Below are 26,870 nucleotides of genomic sequence, written 5' to 3'. Positions count from 1 at the left end.
GTATGGAATCTACCAGGAAAGCTTCTGAAACCATTAAGTGTGTTTTGTCTTGTAGGTACTGGCAAATGTGGCATACATTATCATAGAATCAACAGAAGAAGGGACAACTGAATATGGACTGTGGAAAGAAATTCTCTTCCTGGTAGACTTGCTATGTTGTGGAGCCATCCTATTTCCAGTGGTGTGGTGAGTCACTCTGTGTTGTCATATGAGCACTGATGGCTTGAGCTGCTTCTGAGCTAGTGAGTATTGACTGCTAGTTAGAGCTAAGGATACTGCCAAAGCAAAAAGAGTTGGTCCTTTGGAATCAAGCATTCTGTTAACTGTTTTAAACCACATTAGTCAACAGTTCGATCTCGTATTGTGGAAGATACTTGTTCTGGGGATGTTAAAATGGAGCTAAGGTAAGGTGGGCGGTGATTTAAGTGTGGCCAGCACAGCGCAGACTATAGCTGCTTTTGAAACTTGGAATTTTGCTCTTTGAGAAATCACGTTTTGCTTTACTGACTGAGGCTGGAAACTAAGCTGTTAAATTCTAAAACAATCCTGCTGTCTAAGATCAGTCCTGCCTTCAAGCAGAGTAGCTGCTTTTTTACTTGACTGTTTAGAAGAAATAATCCCACAGGGAGCATTTCCTTGCCCTTCCTTCCACTCTACTTGGCAAGGAATAATGTTGGTTATATAAAACTTGACTGAAACACAGATAATGCAGATAAACACTATTGCTTCTTGCCAGTTAGTCAGAACATTTATCTTCTAAATTCATTTTAGTCTTAATTGGATAAACAGCTGGATTTAAAGGAGGATATGAAGGAGCCTCTGACTCCTTGGTTTGTAAACACAGGATAGTCTTCTTTTTCTCCAGTATCTCTGGTATTTATTTCTGAAATGCAGAGTGAATGTAAATGTCTCTCTAGGGAACAGGTCGTTGCTCCGGAGTGTGTAACTTGAGTGTTTGAGATAATTGTTTCATATTGCATGTGTGTGGATAAAGACACACATACATGCTGCTTAGTAGATGGGAGTGAGTTTCAGCTTGCCTTTTGAGGGGGAGTTTCAGCTCTCTGTCATCCCAGTTGTCCTCTGTATAAGGGCAACCCCCTACACAGTCTCGGAGGCCTTCTGCCAAGCCTAGGAGATGTCTTCCAAGAAGTTTGCATTACCCACTTGTCCCTTCCCCTACTACAGTCTAAATCCTGCAGCTCTCTGAGGCTGAGAGCATTTGGGTGTGGTAAATAAACTTTCAAGGATATTCTATTAGTTTTAATTGTAGAGAAAATCTGATTTCCTTTGATAAAGGTGACTTTTACTGCTGCAGCTCTTACTGCTGCATGCTAGAATCCATGTGTCAGTGACGTGCTGGCACAAAACTGTGTCTGAAGGACAAATACACTTGGGTGAGCTGTCCTGTAACTGTTTATAGTGTGCAACCAGTGTTCCTGCGTTGTCGTGGTATTGGCATAAACTGGCCATGAAGCTCAGGACGTGAGATCCTACCCCTTTTTCATCTGGTTAGTGTCATTGCATCTGGTGGGATGACTCATGGGAGCAAGGTGACTAAGACTTGGCCCTTGAATTTACATTCCTGCAGGGTAGCTTCTGTTACGTAAGTTGCCTATGTAGATGTGTACGTTGTAATCAAGTATTTAAGTGAAAAGAGCTTAAAAGAGCAATAAGATGCCAAATACTTGGCAGCACTCTGAAGAGTAGCTTAGCTTAATTGTACGAGTGGAAAGCATTATGCTGGAAAATGCCCCAGTTTCTCACTCTGCTCCCTCCCTCCTACAAAGCTTACTGTAGGCTGAAGCAGGCTTTAACAATCCGCTTTCTTAATCACAAGGAGATACAGATACTTGAACTAACTGCCAAGCTAGGGAGATGGGGGTGAAATCTATGCAGTGCTAAGCACACTAAGTACAGTTAATTACGAACACACTCCAGCCATAAAGAGGTAACAAAACTTGTCAGCATTTGAGGGGTGTAGTGATAAGAGAGTGCAAAAACTGTAGCTAATCTACTCTTTTTATTTTTCAGGTCAATAAGACATTTACAGGAGGCTTCGGCAACAGATGGGAAAGGCAAGTAATCTGTCATTTTTTTCTGGTTTATGCTATGTGCCATAAGATAATGCTAGAATTTCAAGCACATGGTGCTGATTTGAAATATGTAAACTAAAACTGCAAATCTACGCCATGTTATTGTCACATTGCTTTTCCTCAGCAGGCTTATGGGAATAACCTCTGGGAAACAACCTTTCTCATGTTTTGTCCTTACTATCAGAACTCGTGTGTGGAACTCATTCTCTTGTACTTGCACAGCTCTGAGAACTCGAGCTGGACATGACATCTACAGCAAATCATCTTGACAGATCTGCTGCCTTTTCTCAGACTTGAGTGTTCAGAAGTAGAACTAGAAATGAATTGTAGAATTGCTCACTGTTAGTCAAAATAGCTGCCCTGGTTTCAATTTCTGCAGAAATCTGTGCCTGCCAGAACAGAAGGAAACAAACCTCATTATGAAACAAAACATTAACTGGCATTCAGTGTTGCGCAGTTCTTGACTTGTCCGTGTTTGTACAGCAGCGTAAAGGACTGCTTGTGTGAAGTCGAGTTGTGTTTACTGTAGCAGTGAAAAGGAGGTGATGGATGGAAAGCCAACCCAAATATGGCTTCTGTAGCGTCTGCTTCTCCTGCTCTCTGCTCGCTTCTTCTGTATTAGTTCCTCAGTTAGCTGCGGATGTGAGCCACGGAGCACTGGCTCCTTGGACGCAGGCAGCTGGTTGAATATTCTGACATTTGATGCTTTATTCTTCTTCAGGGCTTTATTTGTAGAAGCATCCTTTCAATGTGCTCTTATCCTTTTAACTCTTGTTTCTCCTTTCTGGAGATAGCTGCCTACCTCTGGATACCTCTTCCAGCCATTTCCTTGGCTTCCACTGAGACTTTTATGTGTCAGTGCAGATTGCTTCCGTTAACTTTAGTTAAACAGGAGGAGTATTAATTTCTAATAGAAACCAATGTAAAAGAGGTCAGTGTTGATAGTGTAGCACAAATGTAATTGGTGGTGTTCTCATCAGTGTGTTCGCATGGATTCAGTGACGTTTGCCGATGCATTTCTTTTACCTTGCACCCTGAGCATATGTTCTGGAGTATTTATACTCGTACTGTTATAAAGTCTGCTTAAATTTAGACACTCCTTGAAGCAGTCTCTCTAAGGCCTGGTTCTTAGCTGAAGACATCATGTGTGACGACAAATAGAGGATTGCTTTCCTGTAACTAAGGCACAACTGCTGGGTGGCAACAGAGCCTGTGACGATTCTGATGCTGAGCACTCAGCAGTGGGTGCGGGTAATTGAGACACAAACCCTCTCAGTCTGGGTGGCCTCAGGTGGTTGCCCTGTGCCTGTCTTGCACTGGATAGTTATCATCACAAGATGGTGCCATGGAGTTTGCTGAACTTCCCAACATTAAGTGAAGGGGAAAAGTAAGGTGGCTGACATCAAGGATGTTCAGCATAAAGACTAAACCCGTCCAAGGTTCATAGCAATGGGTGGAATCCAGAGCTGAGTAAAACCAAGCAGATAGGAAGGATACATGGAAGTTATAGGATGGAGCTAAGAAACCAGTAGTAGAAGACTCTGGTTGTGTCTTTAAAGCATGTCTGTACTAGGCACAATAGCCCTTGAGGGAATGTTTAGTCCTCTGTTTTGTGGTGTTCTCCATGGGTAACGATGCTTTTTATCATAAATGTTGCTTGTGGACCTACTGCTGTTACCATGCTTTACCTACCAATGTTACCATCTGGTTGTAATTGAGTGTTGGGAGGCACTTAGCAGCTGTGTTATGCTACATGAATAATAAAAGAAGGTAAGGAAAATTTTTTCAGGGAAAACATCAGCACCAGATTGTGGGCAGAACAGCCACAGTGCTGGAACTTGTGGAATACAATATGGTTGAAGTGTTTGGAAGCTGTTGATAGGAGCCTGTGGGGGAGCAAGTGAATGGCAATGGGATGCCAGGAGCACAATGTTACCTAATGATGTCATGCTGCTAGTCTGCCTGATTGAGAAAACTAGAAGTAATTTGGTTGTGCTGTAGTAAAGTAAAATGGTTCATGTTAGGCTTATAAATGGTGTTGACTAGAACCACATGCTCTTCGCTCTGTAGGCTTCCCTCGGAGGCCCTGTTCTGCAGAAGTGCTGCTCACTATCTTAACTTCTCAGGAGAGAGATGGGACCAGCACGAACTCTAAAATTGCCAGCATTTTTTTTCCACAGATGAAGATAGGAGAAAAATACTGTATCCTTTCATAGGTGATGTAACTGCTGCACAGCCCCTGTATCCTGGGGTTAGAGCTGACTGAATCGTGTGCAGACAGCTCTGGTTGTTCTGCTTCTTGCGTGCTAGGATTTATTGCCTAGCATTACCACACAGACTTCATTAACTTATAGTGTGTCTTGGGAAATTATGTGCTGTAAATTCAATAGCTGTTTTTCCTGGTGCTGAGTCTTCTGGTGACCTTCTTGCTGGTGAGAAAGACCTAAGGTAAACTATTTATGCTTCCTTGTGTCTATTAGACCCAACAGCTCTAGCACTTCAGTATCCTAGTGGTCTTTCCTGACTGTCTGTCTGTCTTGCCCTCTTTTAGCTGCTTCACAGCCTGGTTTTAGATGGCATTTCCTTGGGTCGAGTGCAGCCGTGACTGGACTAGAGATGAAGCAGAAGGCTGGTCAGCGCAGTGGTCTTTTAGTCTTCCATCTGTACTTGTCATAGGTCTTTGTGTTAACAACATGGAGTTATTAAAAAGGCTTGTTATAAGTAGCAGTGGTTTGGAGGCACTAGCTAATGGTCCTTTAAACTTGGTTAGATAATCATTGTTAAAAATAAAGTGGGAAAGCTAGAGGAATGAGTTTAAAACCATAACTGTCCAGGAAGGCCTTACACGCGCATGTGCTGTGCATTGCTGGTGAACAGTAGGCATGACAGTGATACAGCCGACTTTGAGCTGCCTGGCTGTTTGCTTTTTTTTTCCCCTTGAAGGTGATCTTTAAAGCAAAATACCTGACCTACACAGGCTTTTTCATCTTGAACATCCTGTTTTTAGAAGCTTTTTTCTTCCCCTTTTTAAAATTGCCGCCTTCAAACTTAAGCCAGGTGCCTAGCTGCGGCTCTCTGCTGTCACTGTCTTTTATTTCAGTTGGGAGCATGCTTTCTAGGTTCTGCATTATGTTTCTAGATCAAATGTTGTGCGCATTTAAGGAAATCAGCTTTGCAAACTGAACTAGAATTGAGCTGGAAAGCTGCTCAACTACCACTGTTTTGTTTGCAGGCGTTGTGAGACTTGGAAGAGAGGGGGCATGTTGTGGTAAACATGGTTATTGTTGTTTGAAACTCTTAAGTTCGTGGTCACTGAATCTCTCGAGTCTTACAACCTACTTGTGTGTATAGTGTCATTTATTTGAGGGAGGAATGAAGCACTGGAAGCACCACTGCAGGTTTTGTTCTTCTTATATCTCTGAATGTGGTGAGGGATGTGAAACTCAATACAGTCTGATCACAAATGGTTAGCTGTTCCCCTGGAGCACTGCAGTGTGTCATAATTTGCAGCAGGATTAGGGGGAATACATTGCACTGTGTAGCTCCCAGACAGCTTTCCCTGCATGCTGTGCAGTGGGCAAATGATTAATGCTTTCACGCTTGCCCCCATGTCAGTAAAAAACATTTGCTGTATTCCATGTCTTCCTTCTTCTGTACCACAAAAATGCTGTGAGCCAAAGATTCTGGTCCTGCGTGGTACTCAACACCTTGTGCTTAGCTGAGCTCAGCAGACTCTGGAGGCGATGGCTCCGTGGAGACCCATGCTAAAACACCTCTGCAGCCCTTCATTGAGGAGGAGGGGGTGGTGTGGGGGTAAACATGCCCTAGGCAGTGTGTGGGCATCTCAAACCTTGAGATAAAGCTCAGTGAAATAAGTGTCAAGACCTCAGTGGATAGCACTGGAGAGCTGGGAAACACTGAGAAAGAAAATAGGCCAATTATGTTCCAGTGTGCCGCTTCCAGCCCATCAGGATGGATGTAGCAGTTACGTTTTGGAGATACGTTCCTTATCCTGTACTTTGGACTTCTTTTTCTGACCCTGGTGGGGAACTTGAGTGCTAAATGGCTAATGTGTTTCAGAATATTCGAGATTAACTAGACGGTGCCACCTTCTCACGCATGACAGAGTTCCTGCATCTGTTTGCTTGACCTCTTCTTTCTAGTACAGGAATGCTTTTAAGTAGAGTGCTGTGGAGATTATAGGGCCATACTCAGTTATTCCTGGAGTGCCTTTTTGAGGTCTAGATCTACATATATGCTTCATTCTTGGGAAGAATAGAAAATTTCCATTTACTGTTGGGTAATGGCACAGATTGCATCTCAAATGCACCAGAGTTAGCACAGCACGCAAAGCATTGTAGAAATATTCTTAGCTTGTGCTTCAGTATGTTTTCTCAAGGTGCTGCGTTACGGTTTGCCCTTGTGTGCTGTATTTTCTGGACTTGAGCTCCCTATGCCCTCGGCTGCAGTCCTTTTATTCTGAGTGCATACCTAGTCTAAAAAGATCTTCTTTTCATCAAAAAGCCATTGCCTGACAGTGTGCAAGGCTGTACTGGGTGGTCTGATTTTCTTTTTCCCCATCTCATAGGCTGTCTCAGCATTGAAATTAGCACGGGGGGCAATCTGAAAGGGGCGTATTATCAGAATTGTGTGATGTGATATGTTTTGATCACTGCAGATCAGGCTGTTGCAGGCACAAGCTGTTATGGTAAATGGAGGTAGAGAGGGGATACTGAGGGAAGCAAAGTCTAGATGTTACAAACCTTTCTTGGAGGATAGCTTTTATCTTTTTAATTACTTTATGAAAGAGGTGGAACACAAGTATAGATTAATTTGTGAGACCTCAGTATAAAGGGTCCTTTTTTTTTTTACCTTCTCTGCAGTTAAGCACTGTTCCTTGAAGAATGGTTATCGTACTCAAAACATAAATTTGCCCAACCTTTACTGCGTGCTGCGATTGCTGCTGTGTTATCACAGCTTTACAGGTTGGGACTGCAAGTGATTCAAGTTGTAAGTGACAGCTGCTGGCCCAGCCTCTCTGCTTGCAAGTGTTGCTGTCAGTGTCTGGACTGCCAGGCTAAGGTGAATCAAAGTCTGAAAGTGTCCAGCGTAGCAGAACTCAACTGTTACTGCTTGGAGCACATTCAGCCTGTGAAAAAGGAATTCACAGACTGCTGATGCCAGGCAGTGATGATTTTAGACTTTCTCCAGAACAGCATGTGCTGTAACTTTTTGAGCTGTTTAAGAGAAGCAACTGCCTGAATTTGGTAGATGTGCATTAATACTGACTTGAGTATCTGATAGTGGAGATAAGTATTCCCGCAATTGAGGCGGCTAGAGAAGAGCATTTAGTTGTGATAAATAAGCAGGCCAGCTCATAGAGGTGGTTCTTTAGTCTTTCTACTTGGTGACGGTTGTCTTTTTCCTCCCCTCACCCTTCTTTCCCATGCTCATCCATTCTAGCTATGTGGAAGTACCAACCTATGACTCTTTGGCACAGATTATCTCTGTGAGTGGGTGAGATCTTGAGCTGTGCTTCATCAGCTGCGAGAGGTGGCATTGTGACACTTCAGTTGGCAGCCAAATCTTTGGCTTCGCTCTTCTTTCCTCCTATGCACTGCCTGAATCCAACAGGAGTGACTCCCCAGCTCAGTTGTTGACTGCAAAGCCTTGATGGACTGGCAGTTTGAATCACAGCTGTTGAGTTGGTGTTCCTTTAACTACAAAGCCTGGTAATTCTCGTGGCCTGTCATTGCACCATTTGGTGGCAGTTTTGAAGATGAATGCATTGAGTTCAAAATAGATCCTTCTGTGTGCAAACCGGTATGTGGTAAATCACAAGATCTTCATGGTCACACTTAATGTAGCTCTCCTTTAAATAGGACAATATTGCTTTCCTGCTTCATGATTTAATGAGTTTGTCCTACATATTTACATGCTTTAATCTTTCTCCAACTGTTTTGAAAAGCTTTTAACGTTAGGTTATTTGGTAGAGCACTAGACCCATGAAAATCCGTAAGTTTTTGCTATTTAAATGTGGAAAACTAGCTTTTGTGAGGAATGGAAATGAGGGAGAAGTAGCTAAACTGATGTCTCGGGGCTTGATTTAGCTACCAGGGATTTAGTCAAATTGTTGTTCTGGCAGTTCCAGGTTTGGCCATCTGTTGCCTAGTGAAGTGCTCTATGCTTAACTGCCGATACTGTACAGATGCAAGTGTAGAGCTTGGGCACTGCTTTTTGGAGTCCAGAACTGTATATTGCAAAGTAGGTGCTATTCTATATTCAGTGGTTCATATTGCAGTCCAGAAGGAAGAATCCCGGCACTCCTGTGGCATGTTGTGCCCCCATGAGCGCAGTCTTGCCTGAAGCCAACCCAGCCTGAGTGGTGTCCAGATGAGTGGTGTGCAGTACAGGCTTCAGCTGTGTGGAAACAAACCTGGTGTTCCTTCACAAATAAGGCTTGCTTCTTTTCCTCTTGAGTTCTGACTCTGCTTTCTCTCACTGTTGTTCCCTGCGTTCTGTCAAAAGCTAAACATACCGTTTGGAAATGTGTAGAAGCCACCAGCCAGCTCTAAATCAAACTACTCTTAGCTTAATTTTATCTACTTGTCAGTCAGTTTATGCCTTGTGTTAGTCAGCTGCTGTTGTTATAGTACATCTGCTGGAGGAGGGTTTGTATCTGTCTTGAGGTGCCCGTAACTTTCAGTGGTTCTCTGGGAACACTAAAGGTAAGTTTTGAGAAGTGACTCGATTCCTGGATTGTGCAAAGAAGATTTATAACGGAATGTTGCCTGTTTTCACTGTAGCTTATGTAGTGGGAACTGTAACAGTTTGAGTTTGACATCACCTTTCTGTAAGAAAAGCTTTTTGTCACGGAAGGTGAAGCATTTTTGGTAGCTGTTAGCCTTCCTTTTTCTAGTGTGTAATAATGTATTTTGCACTGTGATGAACCTGGAAGAGCTTATGAGTGCAAATACATGCAGCCTTCTACAAATCTGCTTCTAGCAGTGGGCAGTTTCTTGGAGGGGGTGCAGGTGAACTTAGGCATAATATGTTGCACTTCCACATCTGATAAAAAAATGATGAGGGCTTGAGGGAAATACCAGTATGCATGCGACAGTACTTTCTAGCTGGCAGCTTGTGTTCATTGACTCTAAACTGCATTTCTGTATACTGTCAACACATCTTGGACTCTTTGCCTCTCCTGTTGTCACAAAAGCACCAGGAGTCCGTATTTGTAATTCTGCTGCACTTCTCAAACCTGACTCTCAAACTAGAGCTGACAGCTGTTCCATCGGCTGCTGACCTCTGCTTGTTCACATGAATATCTGCTCTGTTCCTCAAGAGCTGATGTAATCGGTCTCGTGTATGCAGGTTAGTCCGGGGCCTTAGCTTATATGATTTGCACCTGAAACGTGCATTTGCTATGAGATGACTTCCCATTTCACTTGTGAGTTATGACTGAGCCATGAATGACAGAGGATGCTACGTAGATGTTAAAATACTTCTGCTGCTGTTCAACAAGAAACAGTGGTTCCCAGGGCTGCAAGCTCTTCGAAGTCGTTTATGTCAGCTGAGGACACAAAGCAGGTCAGGAAGTGTTCTAGAAAGGACCTGAACTTTCTAGGAAGTGTTGCCAAGTGGTGTGTGGCCCTTCTAGCAGGACTGAGGTGATGGCATGTAGTTGGCTATCTACAGATAAGCATTAGAGGAAGGGCTTATATTGTAGAGCACACGCATGTAAAATTTAGTGTAAAAGTGATCCCACCAAATTGCCTTTTTTAGAGGGAATTCGCCTCAGCCTAGGAGCTGCCCAGTAAGGAGCTGCCCACAGAGAAGCCAGACTGGCACTCCTTGGAGCCCAGTGGGCCGTGGGACAAACCTTCTATTCTGGGATTACTCGAGTCCTAGTTTTGAGCACTTGCCTACCTTGTAGGTAAGCATTAAAAGAAACTGTCTCATTTTAATTAATATTTTGATTGACTTTTGTGTTCTCTTAATAGCTGCCATTAACCTAGCAAAACTGAAGCTCTTCAGACATTACTATGTTATGGTGAGTAAAACACCAGCATGCATGCATACAGAACGTTTAGAAGCTGTTGAAATATTTTGGTGGATTGCATGTTGGAAGGCACTATATCTGGTGGATGTGGTGGAGATGTTCTTAGTTCCATGGCAGTGCTGTACTTTGTTACCTAAAATCCTCACAGCAACTTCCCTTCGCTCCCTTCTGTCTATCTTTAATTTGGTTCCATCTATTTGTAATGCTTACTGATTTCCTCTGGAGACAGCTTGAGCTGCCAGTTGAATTGATGGGCTTGAATAACGTACTGTAAACTTGCTAAAAAATAAACTTGGGACCAAATGGTGCCTTGAGACACATATGTGCAGTTTCTGGTTAAGTCCATGGGAGCCATGAGCTTACCTCCCAAGAGAGCACAGGCTTCTTAATGATTTCCAACAGCCTCATTTCAGACTCTTATGAGTAATAAGATAAGTTACAATCCTGATTCTTCTAGTTCTGCAAAATCCTAATACTTAAAGCATTTTCCAGCTGTTAGTTAAATAGCTTAAGTTGTTTGTACGTTCAACAAGCAGCAGAGCCCTCACACTGTCTTCCATGTTTATCAAGGAGCATAGTAGGACTAATCTGATATAATGAGTTGTCTGGGAATTGTTGGAGCTATTTTTCATGAGAAAGGTTCTATAAGGATGCTGTTCTTCTCATTCATGCTTTCTTCTTTTCCTTCCCAGATTGTGTGTTACATTTACTTCACAAGGATCATAGCAATTTTCATAAAGATTGCTGTTCCATTCCAGTGGAAATGGCTGTACCAGGTATTTGTCAGCAAAGGAAAATATGCCCATTCCTTGATTTATTGTTTATTATTATTATTATTCTTTAAATGAGTACACCAAAGAAAGATCCGTAAATTGTTCCTCGTGTTGTAGGGACTCCCCCCCCCCCCCCCACCCTCACCCTTGTGTTCCTCGTGTAGTAGAGCACCTCAGAGCCCAGTGCTTTACTCCATCTCCTCCTGGCTTTTATCACTGATGTGCCTAAAGTGGCAAGAATATATTTTTAGTTCTGTTTGTCCAGCAAGGCTGCTGGATTATATGTGAAATGTCTGAAAGTAATTGCATTATTGATTTTGGTCTTTCAATTTAAAAGTGTCTGAAGGAAATTAATCAAGACCATACAAAGGAGAGAGACTGGTCAGGTTTGCCTTACGTAATTGAGGCCCCGGGGAGCTGGTGGAATAGGCTTTCCATTTTTCGTCTACAAGCTGTATTTGCCTAGTGATTTTTAAATACTTGGTTTCTTAACGTATAATCCAAGTAACTGTGCAGGGAGTCTTTGGAATACATTAACTGTTGTAAATACCTAACATTTTAGGGATGAGTATTTTTTCCCCTCATTTAAAAGGCAAGTCTTGCTGTAGTTATTTCAAGTCACTGGAGTGATGGCTAGAACTGTAACTGTATTTAAAGTGACAGGGAAAGCTGGAAGAACAAAGGGTTTGACAGACTTTAGTCTGGGATTAATGATACCGGGACATGGATTACTTTGTTTCTGCTGTGGCACAGGCTTCTTGGCCATTAAATCTTGAACCTTATGAATGAGGAGAAACGTTTTATGATTATGAAGGATTACAGGACTGGACTTCAACTTTGTGTTTTTGCTTGCAGCTGCTGGATGAGATGGCTACACTTGTGTTCTTTGTCCTCACTGGGTACAAGTTCCGTCCGGCATCAGACAACCCCTACCTACAGCTTTCTCAAGACGATGAGGATGACTTGGATATGGAAGCTGTGTAAGAACCCCTCCTCCCTTTTTTTTTACCTCTTCACTTGATTTGAGAAAATGAATGTTTAAAAACAGTTTACTTTAATCTCTCTAAATCCTTCTTTGAAAAAGATTAAGATCTGCCCACAGATTTAAAGATCAGGTGTCTGTTTGATGTGTATTAAACTACCAAAGAGATACGTGATGTGCCTAGGAACCTCTGAGCTGGGTATTGCAGAAGTATGGAATAATCTGATAAAGCTTTTTGTGGGGCAAAAAGATGCCCATGAAAATACCAGTTTAAAAAGCCTCTATTTAATCTGTTAGTGAATACCAGTGAGCCTTGCGGATTGTCACTAATGCTTCATATTTAAGAAAGCAAACTATCAACTAAACCACTGACAGCAGTGAACAATCCACAGAATATGGTGTAAGGTCACTTCTACCCTGATGTTCAGCCTGTAGCTTCACAGAAATTTATATTGAGTAACACTGATAGCTGAGGATGTGGATTTTTACCAACTCTCTGCCCTGTTCTATTCCTTGCGGCTAAACCATGAGACACCACAAATGCAGCGGGACCCAAGATAGTCTGGAGAAGTTAATGTGAGGCTCAACCAAAGTCCGTGTCGTTTTCTTTGCGGTAGTTTTCTGGGGATTTAAAATGAATGGCATTTCTGAATCTGTAATAGAAACTGCCCTCAGAAATTCAGCATGCCAGGAGTGTTGAATACAGCTATAATTGCTACAGATTCTGTTGCCTTAATAGGAGCTGAGCTAACCTAATCTCTTCCGTAGTTACACACTTCATGCATAATTGCAGTTCATGTACAGGCTCAGAAGCCTATTCCTAAGAGTTTATTTCCAGTTTGGCAAATCTCCTTTACTTGATTATGGGTGAAACAAATCAACGCTCCAATTTTTCTTGTGGGGGCAAAGAAAGGCAGAATGTGTTTGTCCTTATAGTTAGCTCAGAAAGAAATGGATCTTATTGGCAAATTGTACAAGGAGGTTTGAGGTAGAATCCAGCCCAAAATGTCAGGCAAGGAGTTTAATTTTTCAGAAATGTCTCTAGTAACAAAGATGTTTCCGATTTGTAGTTATTTTTGCTTTGGACCCATAAAATCTGTCATTGTTGCAAGTAGAATCCAACTGGTGGGCAGTGACCCTAAAAGCACTATCACTTGAAAGCACTTAAATGGTTTATATAAGAAGTTGGTTTCAGACTGGGACCTGGGAAGTAAGCATCCACATTAGGAAGATGCTGTCTGAACTGGAAGATGTGGCAGGATTTGCAGTTGGCATAGAAATGAGGGTTGTTTTTTTTTTTCTTACAAGATTGCCTGTTAGAGTGGATTTCAACTTTGCATGACATGCTTAATGAAATTGTACTTGGATTTTCCTTTAGGACTAATAATACAGCACCTTTCATATGTAATGATTTCACTAAATGAGAGAAGCTGCTAAATTTAACAGAATCTGCCAAGAATAAGCTGGAGGAAGTTTAATGAACTAATGAAATTATTTGCATCTTGCTATAGTGAAACCATTACCAGAAACTCAAGGATCAGAATTCCTTGTGAGCTTTTTCCTAGTAAGGCTCTTTGCCATGGGAGTTTTCGTTGTTTTGCCTTTTGGGTTTGTTCCTCTTAGCCTGGCTCGAATTTTTCTCGTCTGATTCACCAGAAGTTTTACTCCATTTGGGCACTTGGCAGGGTATAATCTGTAAGAGTCCTGTTCTTCCATGCCCAGCTGCCTCAGGGAGGTTCAGTGTGCATGCATTTGAAAAGTGTGATGTGCACACATTCTGTGACAGGTGAAGCGCTGCAATCACAGTGCATTAAACTCCTCCTTGACTTGGTCTTGTTGGTCCTATTTTTGCTTTTATAAATATTAAAGGTTGTTTCTGTGGAGGAAAAAATATTAAGGCTTGTTGGAGCAAGTGACTAAGTGCCTGACAGCATCCTGACTAACCATTGCATGAGTGTGCTTTGTCTTTGATGTGATAAATACCCTTGCCTTCAGAAGCCATGGCAGAAGTTAAAAGCCTGCAAACTTCAAACTTCATGGTGTTCTGCTGTGCCTTATTGCCATGTTTTATGGTGGCGTTCTTCTCCCAGAGGGACTTTTGTTAAAGTCAGGCTCTTGAAAACATTTGCTGCAGATTCTGTTCCTTTAGCCTAAACATTTCTGTGAGGCAGTGGAGGGGAGAGCTATGAGATTCACTGAGCCTGCTTTCCAGGAAAAAAAAAAGATGCTTTAAGTGCAGCCCTCTAGTTTATGCCTGTTTTCATGCAATACAAACTATACAAAGCTCAGTCTGGCAGTGAATGTAAATATCACTAAGGACAGCGTGGCAATCTGCAGAGTTTCAAGACAAACCCGAAGACAATGTGTTTGTGACATGAGCAACATAAGGCACAAATCCTCCCTCCTTGTAACTCTTAAAAATCAAATACAAATCAAGAACAGCAAAGGTGACTTGTAATTAGTCTTTTCAATGAGCATGCCTCTCTCTTTGGGAGAAAGCATCCAAAGTGCTGTAGGACTTTATCTTCAGTTATACCAGGCTCGATAGAAGTTCTCCTAGTGGAGAGGTGAGTATGGCTAACTGTGAACTAAGGACTAATCTGTTCTTTTTCAAGAAGGGCTGATAGCCGTTTGTCACCAACAAAGTGGCTTTCTGTGTATTCTGTGCTGGGTGGCCTCTTGAGCCCGTTCTGTCAGAATGTGGGCTCGTCGCTGACCGTTTGTTAGATTCCAGTACTCTGTTTGAAAAGGTGCAGCCACACTTGGCAGAAAGAGATGTCATGCTTCCAGTCCTAATGCTGTTTCTGGGGCAAAACCACAAATATAAACAGTTCAGTAGATGAGATGAAGTGAAGAAGGGGAATGGAAGCAGTTTGGGGTTGGTTTTAACTCTTGCAGTATGTCATTTCATTAGCTTAGTCTGTTTGCCTTAAATGTACCAAGTTCTCTGCTACAGATCTTTGTTGAGAACAATGTTCATACGTACATGTGAGGTTAAGGTAGTTCCACTGGAGGAGGAAGTGCAAGAAAAGCCATTAATGGCTTTGTTCTCAGCTCAGAAAATCTATCTTGCTGAGTGCATGGAGACTGATGTTGTTTGTTCTTAATGCCCCAAACAGCCTCAACACAGTGAACTGTTGTGGCAACACTGACCTATCTTTGCTTATGCTTTTGGATCTGGAGTTTCTCACTATCATGAGGCAACCTGTTCTGTACTGAGACCTGAAGTCCTGCTTGGTTGCTTTTCTCTGCGTTCTCTCAGGTTGTGCTTCATGGCAGACTGATTCATGACACTATCAATTAGAAGTGATTTTCTTTATCTAACCCATCTTTCCCGTGCTGAGATCAGTTTTTTTCCTCAATGACTGATCGATTTTCACTCCGGTTTGCAATAGCTTGGAAAGGCTGGCTGCTGCCAGTGTTGCAGTGTTTCTTGTTGGACTACAAAAAATAAGAGATAAGACAGCTGAGATCCACCACCATGGAGGGCTGAAAATGCTTCTGAGTGTTTGGCGTTCCTCAATATCTTGGCTACAACACCAGTGAAACTTCCACAGCATGTACCACTGTGCAAGGGAGTGTTCAGGGAACTCCTTTTCTGCCTCATTCATGACAGGTGTCCCCCTCTCTGGAGAGAGATGGTTTAGTAAGAAGTGTCTGTTGCATTTTAGCTACAGCTGGCTTGTGGGATACAAAATGCGGTTCAACAAACTGCAGACAAGAGGAACGTTTCCTTGCAGTTCTGCAAGTCAGAAGTGAAGGCTTGAGACTTCTCAGAGGACTATAATGATAATTGCAGTGTGCTTGGTCTTAGTGCTGATACCCTTATTTTGCTGGGCAATAAAACATGTTAGCTAAACTTATTTTGAGAGGGAGACGAATTGCCCATTATATGTGAACAGTCTGAGAAAATGAGGATTCAAGAGCTACGCCATACGCTTGTCATGAGACAAGAACAGTGCTCATCAAATGGTCTTTTACTCCCAGTACTGAGGAATCCAGCCCCAAATCTCTCCCAGTTCTTTGTTGTTGCAAGGTGAGAACAGTAAGTGGCCTCTTGGGTAACAAATGACATGAGTTGACCTGATTGCAATTTCAGTAGGTAGCTGTTCATTGTTTCCCTCCGTGGAAGCGTATCTTTACCTCTTAGCCATAATCTCTAATCATTTTTGTCATCATCTTGGTGTGTAATGGGTTTGTAATTGTAATAAAGTATAGTGCTAAAAATCTCAACTGCGTGCCAGGTGGGATCTACCACTTTGGTGTTGTGCATGTATGAAACACCTGTTTACATATCCCAATTTGTCTGCTGCTGCACTGCTGTGTTAGTGGCTCATTTTTGGTTTGTAATCCATTGTAATCCTCAACTCTTCCCTGAAGAACTGATACTGAGCCCGTTGTTCTGGAGTTATGCAGTTGACTATTTCTGAAGAGTAAACTTTGTACCTGTCTTGCTGCATTGTCCCATATTTTTCAGGTGATTGCTTTGATTCGCTAGAATCCTTCTGCGTTGTAGTCTCGTTCTCAGATATGTAACTCTTAGTGCTGCAGATTTAATAAGCAGGTTCTCTATTCCATTACCCAGGCAATTACTGAACATACGGAGAAGTGAAAGCAGGACAGACCTCTCTGGAACTACGCTCAATGTTCTTTCATTTTTGACAGGAAACCATTAAGTCCATCTCAATATATGCTTTTCCAATTAGTTAGGCATCTTCTTTGGTGGCTTTGTCTAGCTCATGTTTCCCTGGAGTTTTTCCTGTGTGACTATGGGGAAAACCTTTGTCAACAGGGAGGACTTAGGAGATCTACAGCTTCTCTGTGCTGATAAGCTTCATGTGATGTCTTCCAGGCAAATGTTTACTAATTCAGTCTTCCTCCTTTTTTTATTCTAATAGGTACTAATGTTACTATTTGATCTTTTTACCCTTTCTCTGTTGCCTTAAACATGAGCTCATCTAGGCCTATGCTAAAGTGTCTGAACCACTGACAATCCCAGTACTGTCACCACTAAACACACCAGTTTGAGTAAATTATTTTACAGTATGTGAGCAGAAGCTGATATCTAATGTGGAACTAAGGGTATTATCAAAGAGTGTGAGATTACTAGGAGAGTCAAGATCACTTCTCTTGAGTGGCACTGTGACAATGTTGTTAGCTGGTCTGATCAAATGAAGTATTCTTGTGTGGTAAACAGCAAGGGGGAAGCACACGCAAACTGGCAGGAGCGTCTTTGAACAGGGTGGTTTTAGCTATGCTTCCAGGCATCCCTTGTGAATGCTTTGAGCTATTGGCACTCTTACTTTCAGCATCCAAAATTATCTGTGCAGCACATTTGTAGGGAAAAAGTACCTGTGTGGAATGAAAATCTTATTGTGCAAAAGACTAAAGCAATCGCCTTGTGCATGCAAATAGCCTGTTTTGTATAGCAACACAAAAAGGTACTGGGCTGAAAAGCTTGTTGGGAGAGCCAAGGTAGTTCTGAGAGGAGTGGTGATGTTATGGCTGGATAAACAGTTCAGTCTACCTAATGTTTGAGTGGTATAATGCTCTATAGTCCAGTGGTCAGGTTTCCATGGGGAAATCCAGACTTGGATGTCACAAAAAGGATGGCCTCTCTCTCCTGTTTTATGCTGTTCATTGAGTAATTTTGCTATTAACAGGAGTTTGTGTGCATAAGGTTCGTTTGTGGCACTGTCCATCCTGTGTGCATTCGGATAATACGTTGAACCTATTAAAAGCAGTGCAAATGCCGAAGAAAGTATTTAATGCACAGAATTAAGGGTGCTCAGTTGTGTACCGAAATGGCTTTTAAGCGACCTGTTCAAACTGTAGTAAGTGAACACCTATTTTAACCATCCCTGCTATCTTCTTTCACGTATGAGCAAATATCATGTAATTTGCTCATTTAGTTTAATGATAGATGAAGATGGCCTGGAGGCTCTCAAGTACAGTAGCCTTGCTTCCACCTCCCATCAGTATCGTGTCCAAGATGATACCTGGCCCGCAGAATAGTAGTGATAGGAAGGGCCAAACATCGAGAGGGCTGGGTCTTGGTTGTGAGGAACTTGAAGTGTTATTTGTCACGCACGGGAACACAACTCTGGGCCGCTGGTCAAATGGATATCACAGTTCAGGTTTGATTCTCTGATGCTTCTCCCTTCTCTTTCAGGGTGACGACTTCTGGAGTAATGGAGGGCATGAAGAAGGTCAAGAAAGTGGTGAATGGTTCGGCAGAGCCACGTGGCGACTGGGAAAGCACGGCATGACAGACTGGACTGAGGCAGCACTTTCAGAGAAACTTTTTTAATTTATTAATATTACTCTCAGTGGAAAGGGAGCAACTGGCACTTCCCAACACTGAAACCGCGGCGTGGGGTGTGTCTAAGGGGAGCAAAGCAGTGCAGAAATACTATTCCTCTCACCATAAGAAAATGGGATCTCTTGGTACCTGCAAAGAGTGTGCTTTCCTAGGGATTTTGGGTAGCTTATTCTTTTTCCCCCCTCTTTCTGGATCGATTTGGTATTCTGAATTGTTTGCAGTTGCATTCTTCAGAATGTGGAATACTAATATGGAGAGAGACCTGTAGTGTGTATCTAAAGTATATATTTTACATAATGCTCATATATATCTCTGTACACACTTGCTGTGTAACATGTATACTGGGAATTACACAGTGTCAGAAGGTGAGAAAAGAAGATAAGAGATGTAAGTATTTATTCTGTTTTTCTTTTTTATAAACACTTCTTTTGGCTTTTTGGACAAAACAATGCAAAACAAAGGAATAGAAACAATTGCAGTTATTTGAGAGACTAAATGGGGCATTGGATCAGACGAGTTCTGCCACTGCTCACATCAGTGGGAAGGCTGATAAGTATCTTCTTGTCTTTATCAATGCAGGTATCCACTTGAATATGTCAGGGTTTCAAATGTATTGTTATACAGGGAGCGAGTAACTGCTCTCCACTAAAAGCACCAGCCTGTAGTGCAATCCAGCACTAAGGTAAATTCTCCAATGTTGATGGAGTTGCTCTTGATTCACACCCACCTGACAAGAAATACACAAGAGGTGTAAGACTGATGCTTGCTTTCTTAGAAGTCTGCCATGCTATCTTAAAACATTTAATTTCAAGCTGTGACCCAGAGCACTTTGATCTGCTCTATAGGATATTTTTAAGGTATTTTAAAAGACACTCCTTTCTGGCACAGTGCAAACAGTACTAGAATCTCCAGTGGAAGTCTGTCTAGCAAGCATAATGCAGCATAAGTCTCTGGTTCACCGTTATCCTGAGTTCCTTAGCCTCTCTGGCTGGCTACTTGTACCTCTCTGGCTGTGTAGGTTTAATGATATTGCTGTTTCAGGTGAGCTGAACTTGTCAGAATGGTATTGCTGCCAGAACCAGACACCTGCAGCTCCCACTCCTAAGTGTTTTTTGTCAGGAAAGGAAAAGATTGTGACCAGAACCTCAGTGCAGGGGAGTACGGAGGTCTCTACTATTACCTGCAGACTTGGAGTGGAGTCTTTTACAGACGTGTTACAAATTCCACGTGTGTTTTATCTGTAGTGCTCTGGTATTGTTAGTAAGGGAAGCTGGTGCCCATAGCTGTAATAGGAAGGTGTAGCAGATAATTGTTAATCTTGAGGGAGATGGAAGTGATTCATTGATATGTGAGGGTAAGCTTTTAAGGAAAAATAAATCAAATTTAACTCGCTGACCCACCGAAGCCTTAATATTCATGTAGAGACATTGACATATGGTGCTGTTGAGCAAAGTGCGTCTATCAGGGTGGCAGGGATAGGCATCAGCACAGAGCTGCGGGTGTGCCGCAGCTTTTACGAACTCGCTTGGGAATAGCTTTTTGACTGAAGACACTACATCTCTGGAGCACAACTGGTTAGAGGACTGTTAGCCACTAGGGTTTTTATCCTTTAAGAAGGGGGGCTTTCTTTGCGACCTCGAACCACTTCTTTCTTAGCCTTGAAGAGGGTTTGTAGAGCTCTTAAGTGAGCAGTCTGTACCAAGATTTGCTGTTTGATGAGCAACATAGTTTTCTCCAGTTGCTACTTCTCTTTGCAGGTGTTGGTTCCTGCTTTGATATCTGGAACTGTTTTTAGTTCAGATAAAAGCATGAGACTAGCCCTCTTCTGTAGGTACAGAGTACTCTTCTGTGTTTTCCTCATCAGTTATAATGCATAGTGTTCGCAGCAGTGACAGTTTGACTTCTGTCATTGTCAATGGCACAGTTTTAGTTCAGAGAGCCTGCACCACTAGCAAGGCTGTTGGGCAACCAATGAGCCTTTTAGACCTTCTGTATGAAGAAATCTTCTGCATACGAAGTAGTTGAGGTGTGAGAAGTTGGGCTATAAGCAAACATAGGCAATCCCAGCTCATTGTACCCTTAAATACAATACCTGAAAAACTCATTCTCTCTCCACACAGTCTTGTGTGGAAGTGTCACTGTCTGCATCCCAAGGGCCACTCAAACAGGCTACAAACTTTGTTTGGAGTAGTTACCCTGGAGACTTGAGGTCTGTAAGGGATGAGGATTTGCTGTCAGGAACAGAAGTGCAGCATCCCTGGTAAACTGGACACTGTGCTGGAGTAGGACCTGTTAATGCATTTTGCAAAGTAGATGTGAAATTCGGATGGCTTTGGCATTTCACCCAAACCCATGAGGGGCTGTGCCGGGATCCCAGCACATGCTGAGCTTGTTTCAAACAGCTACTGACTTCATACCTCAGCATCCATGGAGCTGCTGATTTGGCTAGTGCTTTTACCTTAGTCTTGGGTTTCTTTTCTTCTTGTGTACTTTTTTGCTAAGGTTGTGTACGGTGTGGGTTTATCTGCCAAGTCCCTGGCTCAGTTGTCAAAATCCAAAAAAAGGCTGATTTTTTTTATTTTTTTTTTTTTTGGTCTTGGAATGAAAAGCCATGGCAGTACTCAGTATTTTTGGAAGAGTCTTTTTCCAAGTTCAGACCTGAGCTCAGCAGTCTGCTTTACAACAGACTTCAGCTCGCACTTAATGCAGGATGTTAACCAGCAGTACAGCACTAACAAATCAGACCTTAGCACTAGTAAACAAACCGAATGTGGATGTACAAGTCAAACACAGAGTGATAGAAGGTCATTACTGCAGCCATTTCCAAAGTAAATTTCCACTTTCTCTGGATTTCCTTGGAGCAGGTCAAAAAAATCTGTCTTGTAAGTTTTTATGATGGATTGGACAGTGGCTGGGGTGTCGGAGGATGGAGAGAGTGGCTGCCGTTGTGCTTCTCGTGCAGCACAGTGTGTGCTGCACAGCAGAGCATCGAAGAGAGGGCTGCTCCCTCCCCTTCCTCCCAGGGCAAACCTGCATCTGCATGACTGGCAAGTGCCCGATACTATATTGCTAGGAAAAAGCAGCAGCTTGGAGCTCACCAGGCAGGATAATCACAGTGCTTGCCTTTCAAATGCTGAAGGCTGTATATCTGGTAGGAAGCTGCCCCTTCACAGGGAGGGAAAATAGAAGAGTTGCTTATGGCTTACAGATCATTTTGGGATGCAGCCTTACTTTCGTGTCTCTGCCTTGTACTGAAGTGAGCACCAATTGTTATGTGAGCAGACAGCTATGTCCTGATGGAGTCCTGGAAATGCAAACCTGGTGTAATTCCCAGTAAATGGTTTTGAATGCATGCATGTATGTTGCTGCAGTGGAGTGATCGGCACTCTCTGCAGACAAGAATGAGATTGGTTCAGCTTTCAGTTGTAATGCAGGTTTCGCCCCAATAAATCCCTATTGATGATGACACACAAATGCCACGGATGCACTCCTTCTTCCTGCTGTAACTGTTCAGCAAGCTGTCTTCCAAAGGAAACCTTGCCGACAACTGCCAGACTCTTGCTTTCTCCAGGCCTGAAAATGTTTTCCTTGATGCTTCATCAAGACACGTACTAAAAGATAGCAAGACATAATGGGGTCATCTGGAACGTTGCTGCTGCTTGCTCAGGCTGTAGCAGTTTGAGTTGAAGAAGCCACATGCTGTCCTATTAAGATGCTCTTTCATGTTGTCATCTTGCTCAGCGTGTCATGATCTGTGCAGTGCATTGTTCGGTGTTTCTCTCCAGCCGAGTGCCCTGTTCCTGGATTTCCATGCTGGCATACCCTGGGAACATGTTGTAAAAATTTGCTGCATTGCAGTATTTTGTCTTGGAGCTAGGAATGTGGACGATATATTTCAGTTAAGTGGACTCTTTGAGCATGAGTGTGCATCCACCACGTACCCTTAAGCACTGTAACATTCCTTGTGGCCGTGAAAGGGCACATTCTAATCACTCCAGTGTGTGTATTCATGAAAGTCCAGTGGGAGATTTTTAGGATGTTATATCTTCTTTCTAGTGTGCTCCCTTCGGAGAAGAGAAATGCAGTCTGACTGGTGACAATCAAATTGACAAGAAAGGGAGGGGCGTTTGTTTTTTCTTTGAATGTTGCCTGGCTGCATTTGATGCAAATATTGGGTGTTTGTATGTTCTATTGAGCTCTGAAAACTGAAGTGGCCTAGCTATTAAAAAAAAGAATTGAGTAGTAGCATGGGTATAGAAGGGAAGGAAATCCTTCCTCCTTTACTCTGCCTGGTTTGTCTCTGTCAGTCTGACCTGTCGTGGTAGGTAATGAACTGCTGTTACTTTAAAGCGAATGTTTTATTGGTTCTGTATCATGACCTCCACTTCAATCATAGTTTATTTCCCCATCTTTCACCTTTGTAACAAGAGCACAGACCTGTGGCCTGCAGCAGAGGGAAAGTGCAGTGATGTTTGAAACATGGTGGGATGGACGGACGGACAAGGTCATAGGTTTCAGGCAGTGTAACTTCAGTAACCTGAATGTTTCATGAAAACTGAGGCAGTGCTGCCCAGAGGCACTTGACCAATGTTTCTTTGTGTTCCCTAGGGCTGATTTGCTGGAAAACGTTGTTCTAAATTGGATTAATCTGGCTTTTCTTGTAGCCGCTGGGTATGGTGCTGTATTGGGCTTATTAATCACTTTTACTTAGCAATACTGGGAAGCTGCGTATTTTCCCCTCTTGTAGTTTCTTGCTTGGCTGTAGCAATGATCCTGTAAGAACTCTGCGTGATGCGAACTTGCAAGTGGCCAGAACAGGATTTAAGAAAAACACTGAGATACTTATTTGTGAAGTGACAGTACCAGAAGTACGTGGCTGGGCAGAGTCACTCCTTGTGGGACGACTGGCTCAAGAACCCATTTCTGTTCTGACTGCAGCAATCGTTTAGAAAGGATAGGTCTTAATAAATATTTCCCTGTGGGATTTTACTCGGCGTTTTTTTCTCTATGTAATGAAGTGGAGCCCAACCTCCACATTATCCGAAGCACTTAGTCTTGTAGCTAGGATACCGAGGTGCTGGGTTGGTACCTGTTCTGTCAAAACAGAGTATGGGTCAAAATAGCTTCCCTTTCACTTTAGTAACTTAATATTTAATACTAGATCCTCTTGTGTTATTAAGCAGCTTTAGGGCATCTTGTACAGTGTAGCTTTGAATTCATTTAGTAAATGACCTCCAAAAGAAGTCAAAAAGACTTCACTGTGTACAGCAAGGTCCAGTTCCAGGGGTTTTGGTGACCTGTAAATATCCTGTTCCTCAGTTCATGTTCAGATGTACAAATGGGTTTTTTTCAGTATTTTTTTAAGCTTTAATAAAAGAACAACCAGTATTTGAAGAGAAGCAAGGTAGATACAAATCAAGATGGTCTGTGTAACTTGGTTTCCCTGCTGTGATGCAAACGTGTAAAATAAAAATTGACCGGAAAGAAGTTGAATGCATCTCATTTTCTGCTTCTGAACTCCTAGCAACCAAGCTGACCTGTTGCTTTAGAAGTCTGCGTTTCCCCATCCCTGCCTTCCATTTGCAACCGTTAACATCTGCATTGTCGGTACAGAGTCAAAGCATGAAAAACTTGTGCAGGAAAAGCTAGGGGAAAAGCTCTGTTGTCATTGGCCTGCAGTGGGGTTCACTGAGGTGCCTTTCCTGGAGCTGAAAGATCTTCAGATCCTACAGCTGTGCTTGTGTGCGCTTCCATCCTTGTGTCAATGGTGTCAGCTTGCCGCGCAGGGGAAGACAAGGAGCCTGGTGCTTTGAACCTGGGTGACCAGAAACAAATTGAGGGTAGAAACCTTCATCTTCAGTAATATCCTCAGTGGATCAGACTGCGTTATCTCAAAAGGGCATGTCCTTGGTTTGTTTTAGGCAGGGCTGAAGGTTATTTGAGACTTTTGTACTTCTCTTCCTGAGATGGTTGGGATCTAGCCATGCTTTTGGTTGGCAGGGATGAGGAGGGCAAAATATTTCTGTAAAGTGCTCTTCCTGATAATCCCCTGCATCTAAAAAGCATGTGTCCTTTATCACAGAATGTAGTTCTTCAAGATGTTCTCATCCTGCCACTGAGGGGTAATGCCAAAAATAGCCTCTGTTCTCTACCCTGCAAATCCTAAATTCTGCATTGCCTGAAGCCTTTGGGTGGGTGTTGTTTTACCAGGGAACTAAACTATAAACAGGATGTGGGTTTAGGGCTTATGAATACCCTGTGGCAGAGTAAAACAGATGCCATGCGATGAGGGTGGTGATGGGTGAAGGCTGCTGGGATGGCTTGTATCTATTTCATCCAGGTAGTTGTCGGATGGTCAGTTTTCCCAAATGGAACATATTCTGCTTTTTCTCTCAGTTGTATGTTTGGCCTTAAAACATCACCCTTTAAAGTGACAGCAGCCAAACTCATCCCTGCTCAAAAGTGTGCGGCGCTCCAGTGGAGTTGACTGCACTGGGCCAAGAAATCGTTCACCTGTAACGAAAAGCAAAATGTGAGAGGTGTAGTGTGGAAAGTGGGATAAATTATGGGAAAACTCATTTGAGATTCAGGCTAAATGTAGGTAATGTGGGAAAAGGGTCTTGATTTCTGACTATCCTCTCAAAGGAGAGAGAGAAAAAGAAAAAGCCCCTGTTTGCAACAGAGCCCCTGGTGTAGAAGGTCTACTGCAAGCAGGGATTGTCTGGTTGACTTACTTAGGGGGGAGGATAAACAAAACCAGAGCCCTAATGCAGCTTTCCTCAATGTTCTGTGCTTGGATGCGAGTTTGTAGGTCCAGAGGAGGTAAATTATTTTACTGTAAGGATTTTCTTCTACTGTCTGAAATTCTGAGTTGTCTTGATCACTTGCTGCTCCTTGTTGCAGCCTGAGCTGCCTGCTGTCAGTGCTCGTGCTAGAGCAAGATTATTTTCATGACTGCAAAGAGCTGCCTTCTCTTTAAATCTTGTTTCTGCCTTCCTTTGCCTTGTGACTGACAGACTGTAATGAGCAGGAGCGTGTTGTAGTGCCCTGGATAGTGAATGGTCAATAAAACCAAATTGCTTTGTACAGAAGAGGTAATAACACAACTTGTATTGGCACAGCTGATCCTGATAGTGGGATCCTCAGTCAGGAGACAAGGGCTTTCATGTGTCTTAAGCAATAAAAAATGCATGTCATTCCTCTTTTCTCTCCCCTTTTATCCATGGAAAATAATGTAACTTGGGGCGACTCTGCTTTCTTCTGACTCTTTTCTACTGTGGAATATTTTTAGTGGGGTGGCTGAGATATAATGCGTGAGATAGCTTAGGTTTATGGATGGACTCGATGATCTTAAAGGTCTTTTCCAACCTAAATGTTTCTCCTTTTACTGCTCCCTCTTGGGATGATTGTGCTGAGCTTGGCAAGAGACTTCCAGCATCCTTAATGAGAGGAGCCGTTAACGACATGGATTTGCTGTGGCAAGGGTAAATATATTAATAAGGGGGTTTTGTCCCTGAGGACGCTGCCCTGAGCTGATATTCTGCGGTCCTGAGTCAGTTTTGTAGGGTGGCACAATGTCCCGTTGGCAGCCTGTCACCCTACGGATGTGTCTGTGCCCATCGCTCACTGCGGGGTGTGCAGGAGCGATTGTTAGTGCCTCACTCGGCTCCTCCGTGGCTGGAAATGCCTCTTGGGCTGAGCTGCTCAGGATACTTAGTTTTGTAGGAGCTCGATAAAGTCGTAAGAAATCCCCACACCCAGCAGGGTGTGAAGGTGTTGATCTGCATCCCCTGGGAGAAGCCAAACTTGTTGGTTTTGGGGTGGATCTGGTACTAGAAGGCAGTAGCCAAATTGGAGGGGCTACAAAGAGCAGCTGCAGTGATTGAGTGGAGAGAATTGGGCAATGACAGCAGATTACAAGAATTAAAGCTGTAAGCCTGACTAAGTGATGATTAAAGAGAGCCAGGAAGATGTGGGACGCTACAAAATGGCTGCATAGAGGGGGGGGGAACTGCAGAAACGGGTGGGGAATTAATTAGCGTGGCTCAAGCCTGAGCTATGGAGAAGTGAGAAGAAGGCAGAGGAAAGCAAGACATCAGGCGAAGCCTTCTGCCAGTGAGATGGGTTTGGCTGCGAGCAGCATCCCTGGAGAAACAGAGGCAGTTCTGTGTCATTTTCTGTAATCAACACTAGACTGGACAAATCACTGCTAAATGTACTATAGGGAATGACCCCTTATCGGCTGAGAGCTGGACTGAATGCCTAAGTAATTCTTTTTCTATTTGCTTATCTCTGTGTGAAGTACATTGTGTACATAATTTCTGGTTTGGGGGTTTGTTTTGTTTTGCTGTTAAACCTTGTAGGTGCCTTGAGTGAGTTTGGCTCCTCTATAGGAGGAACACCGAAGTCCTGTGTTAAACGGAGCTGGTACATGTGTGCCCTAATCCCTATTCGGGATAAGTCAGGGGTTTTACTGGTGTTGCAAAACCTGAGCAGAAAGATCTGCTGGGATTTGCCAAGCACGTGATGCCTGTGTGTTGCCATGAATCAGCCTTGTGGGACGCAATGGTTCAACCTCTTATGGCATTGCAATTTGAAAAACAGAATCACAGAATAGGTTGGGTTGGAAGGGACC

At 43.0% G+C, this 26,870-nt stretch overlaps 1 protein-coding gene across 1 annotated transcript in view; it reads left to right on the top strand.

Annotated features, from left to right (window-relative positions):
• GPR107 (G protein-coupled receptor 107) overlaps positions 1-26,246 on the top strand; it is a 41,591-nt gene extending 15,345 nt beyond the window's left edge. The window contains exons 13-18 of the mRNA XM_009569467.2: positions 56-186; positions 2,035-2,078; positions 10,100-10,149; positions 10,851-10,934; positions 11,787-11,911; positions 18,086-26,246. Of these exons, the coding sequence (XP_009567762.2) occupies positions 56-186; positions 2,035-2,078; positions 10,100-10,149; positions 10,851-10,934; positions 11,787-11,911; positions 18,086-18,182 (531 nt within the window). The 3' untranslated portion in view covers positions 18,183-26,246. The remainder of the gene's footprint in view (positions 1-55; positions 187-2,034; positions 2,079-10,099; positions 10,150-10,850; positions 10,935-11,786; positions 11,912-18,085) is intronic.
• The last annotated feature ends 624 nt before the right edge of the window (positions 26,247-26,870 follow it).

The sequence above is a fragment of the Cuculus canorus genome, chromosome 19 (genome assembly GCF_017976375.1).
Source record: "Cuculus canorus isolate bCucCan1 chromosome 19, bCucCan1.pri, whole genome shotgun sequence".
NCBI classification, from domain to species: domain Eukaryota; kingdom Metazoa; phylum Chordata; class Aves; order Cuculiformes; family Cuculidae; genus Cuculus; species Cuculus canorus.
Note: the sequence above shows the minus strand (reverse complement) of the source record. Positions and strands in the feature narration are given on the sequence as shown.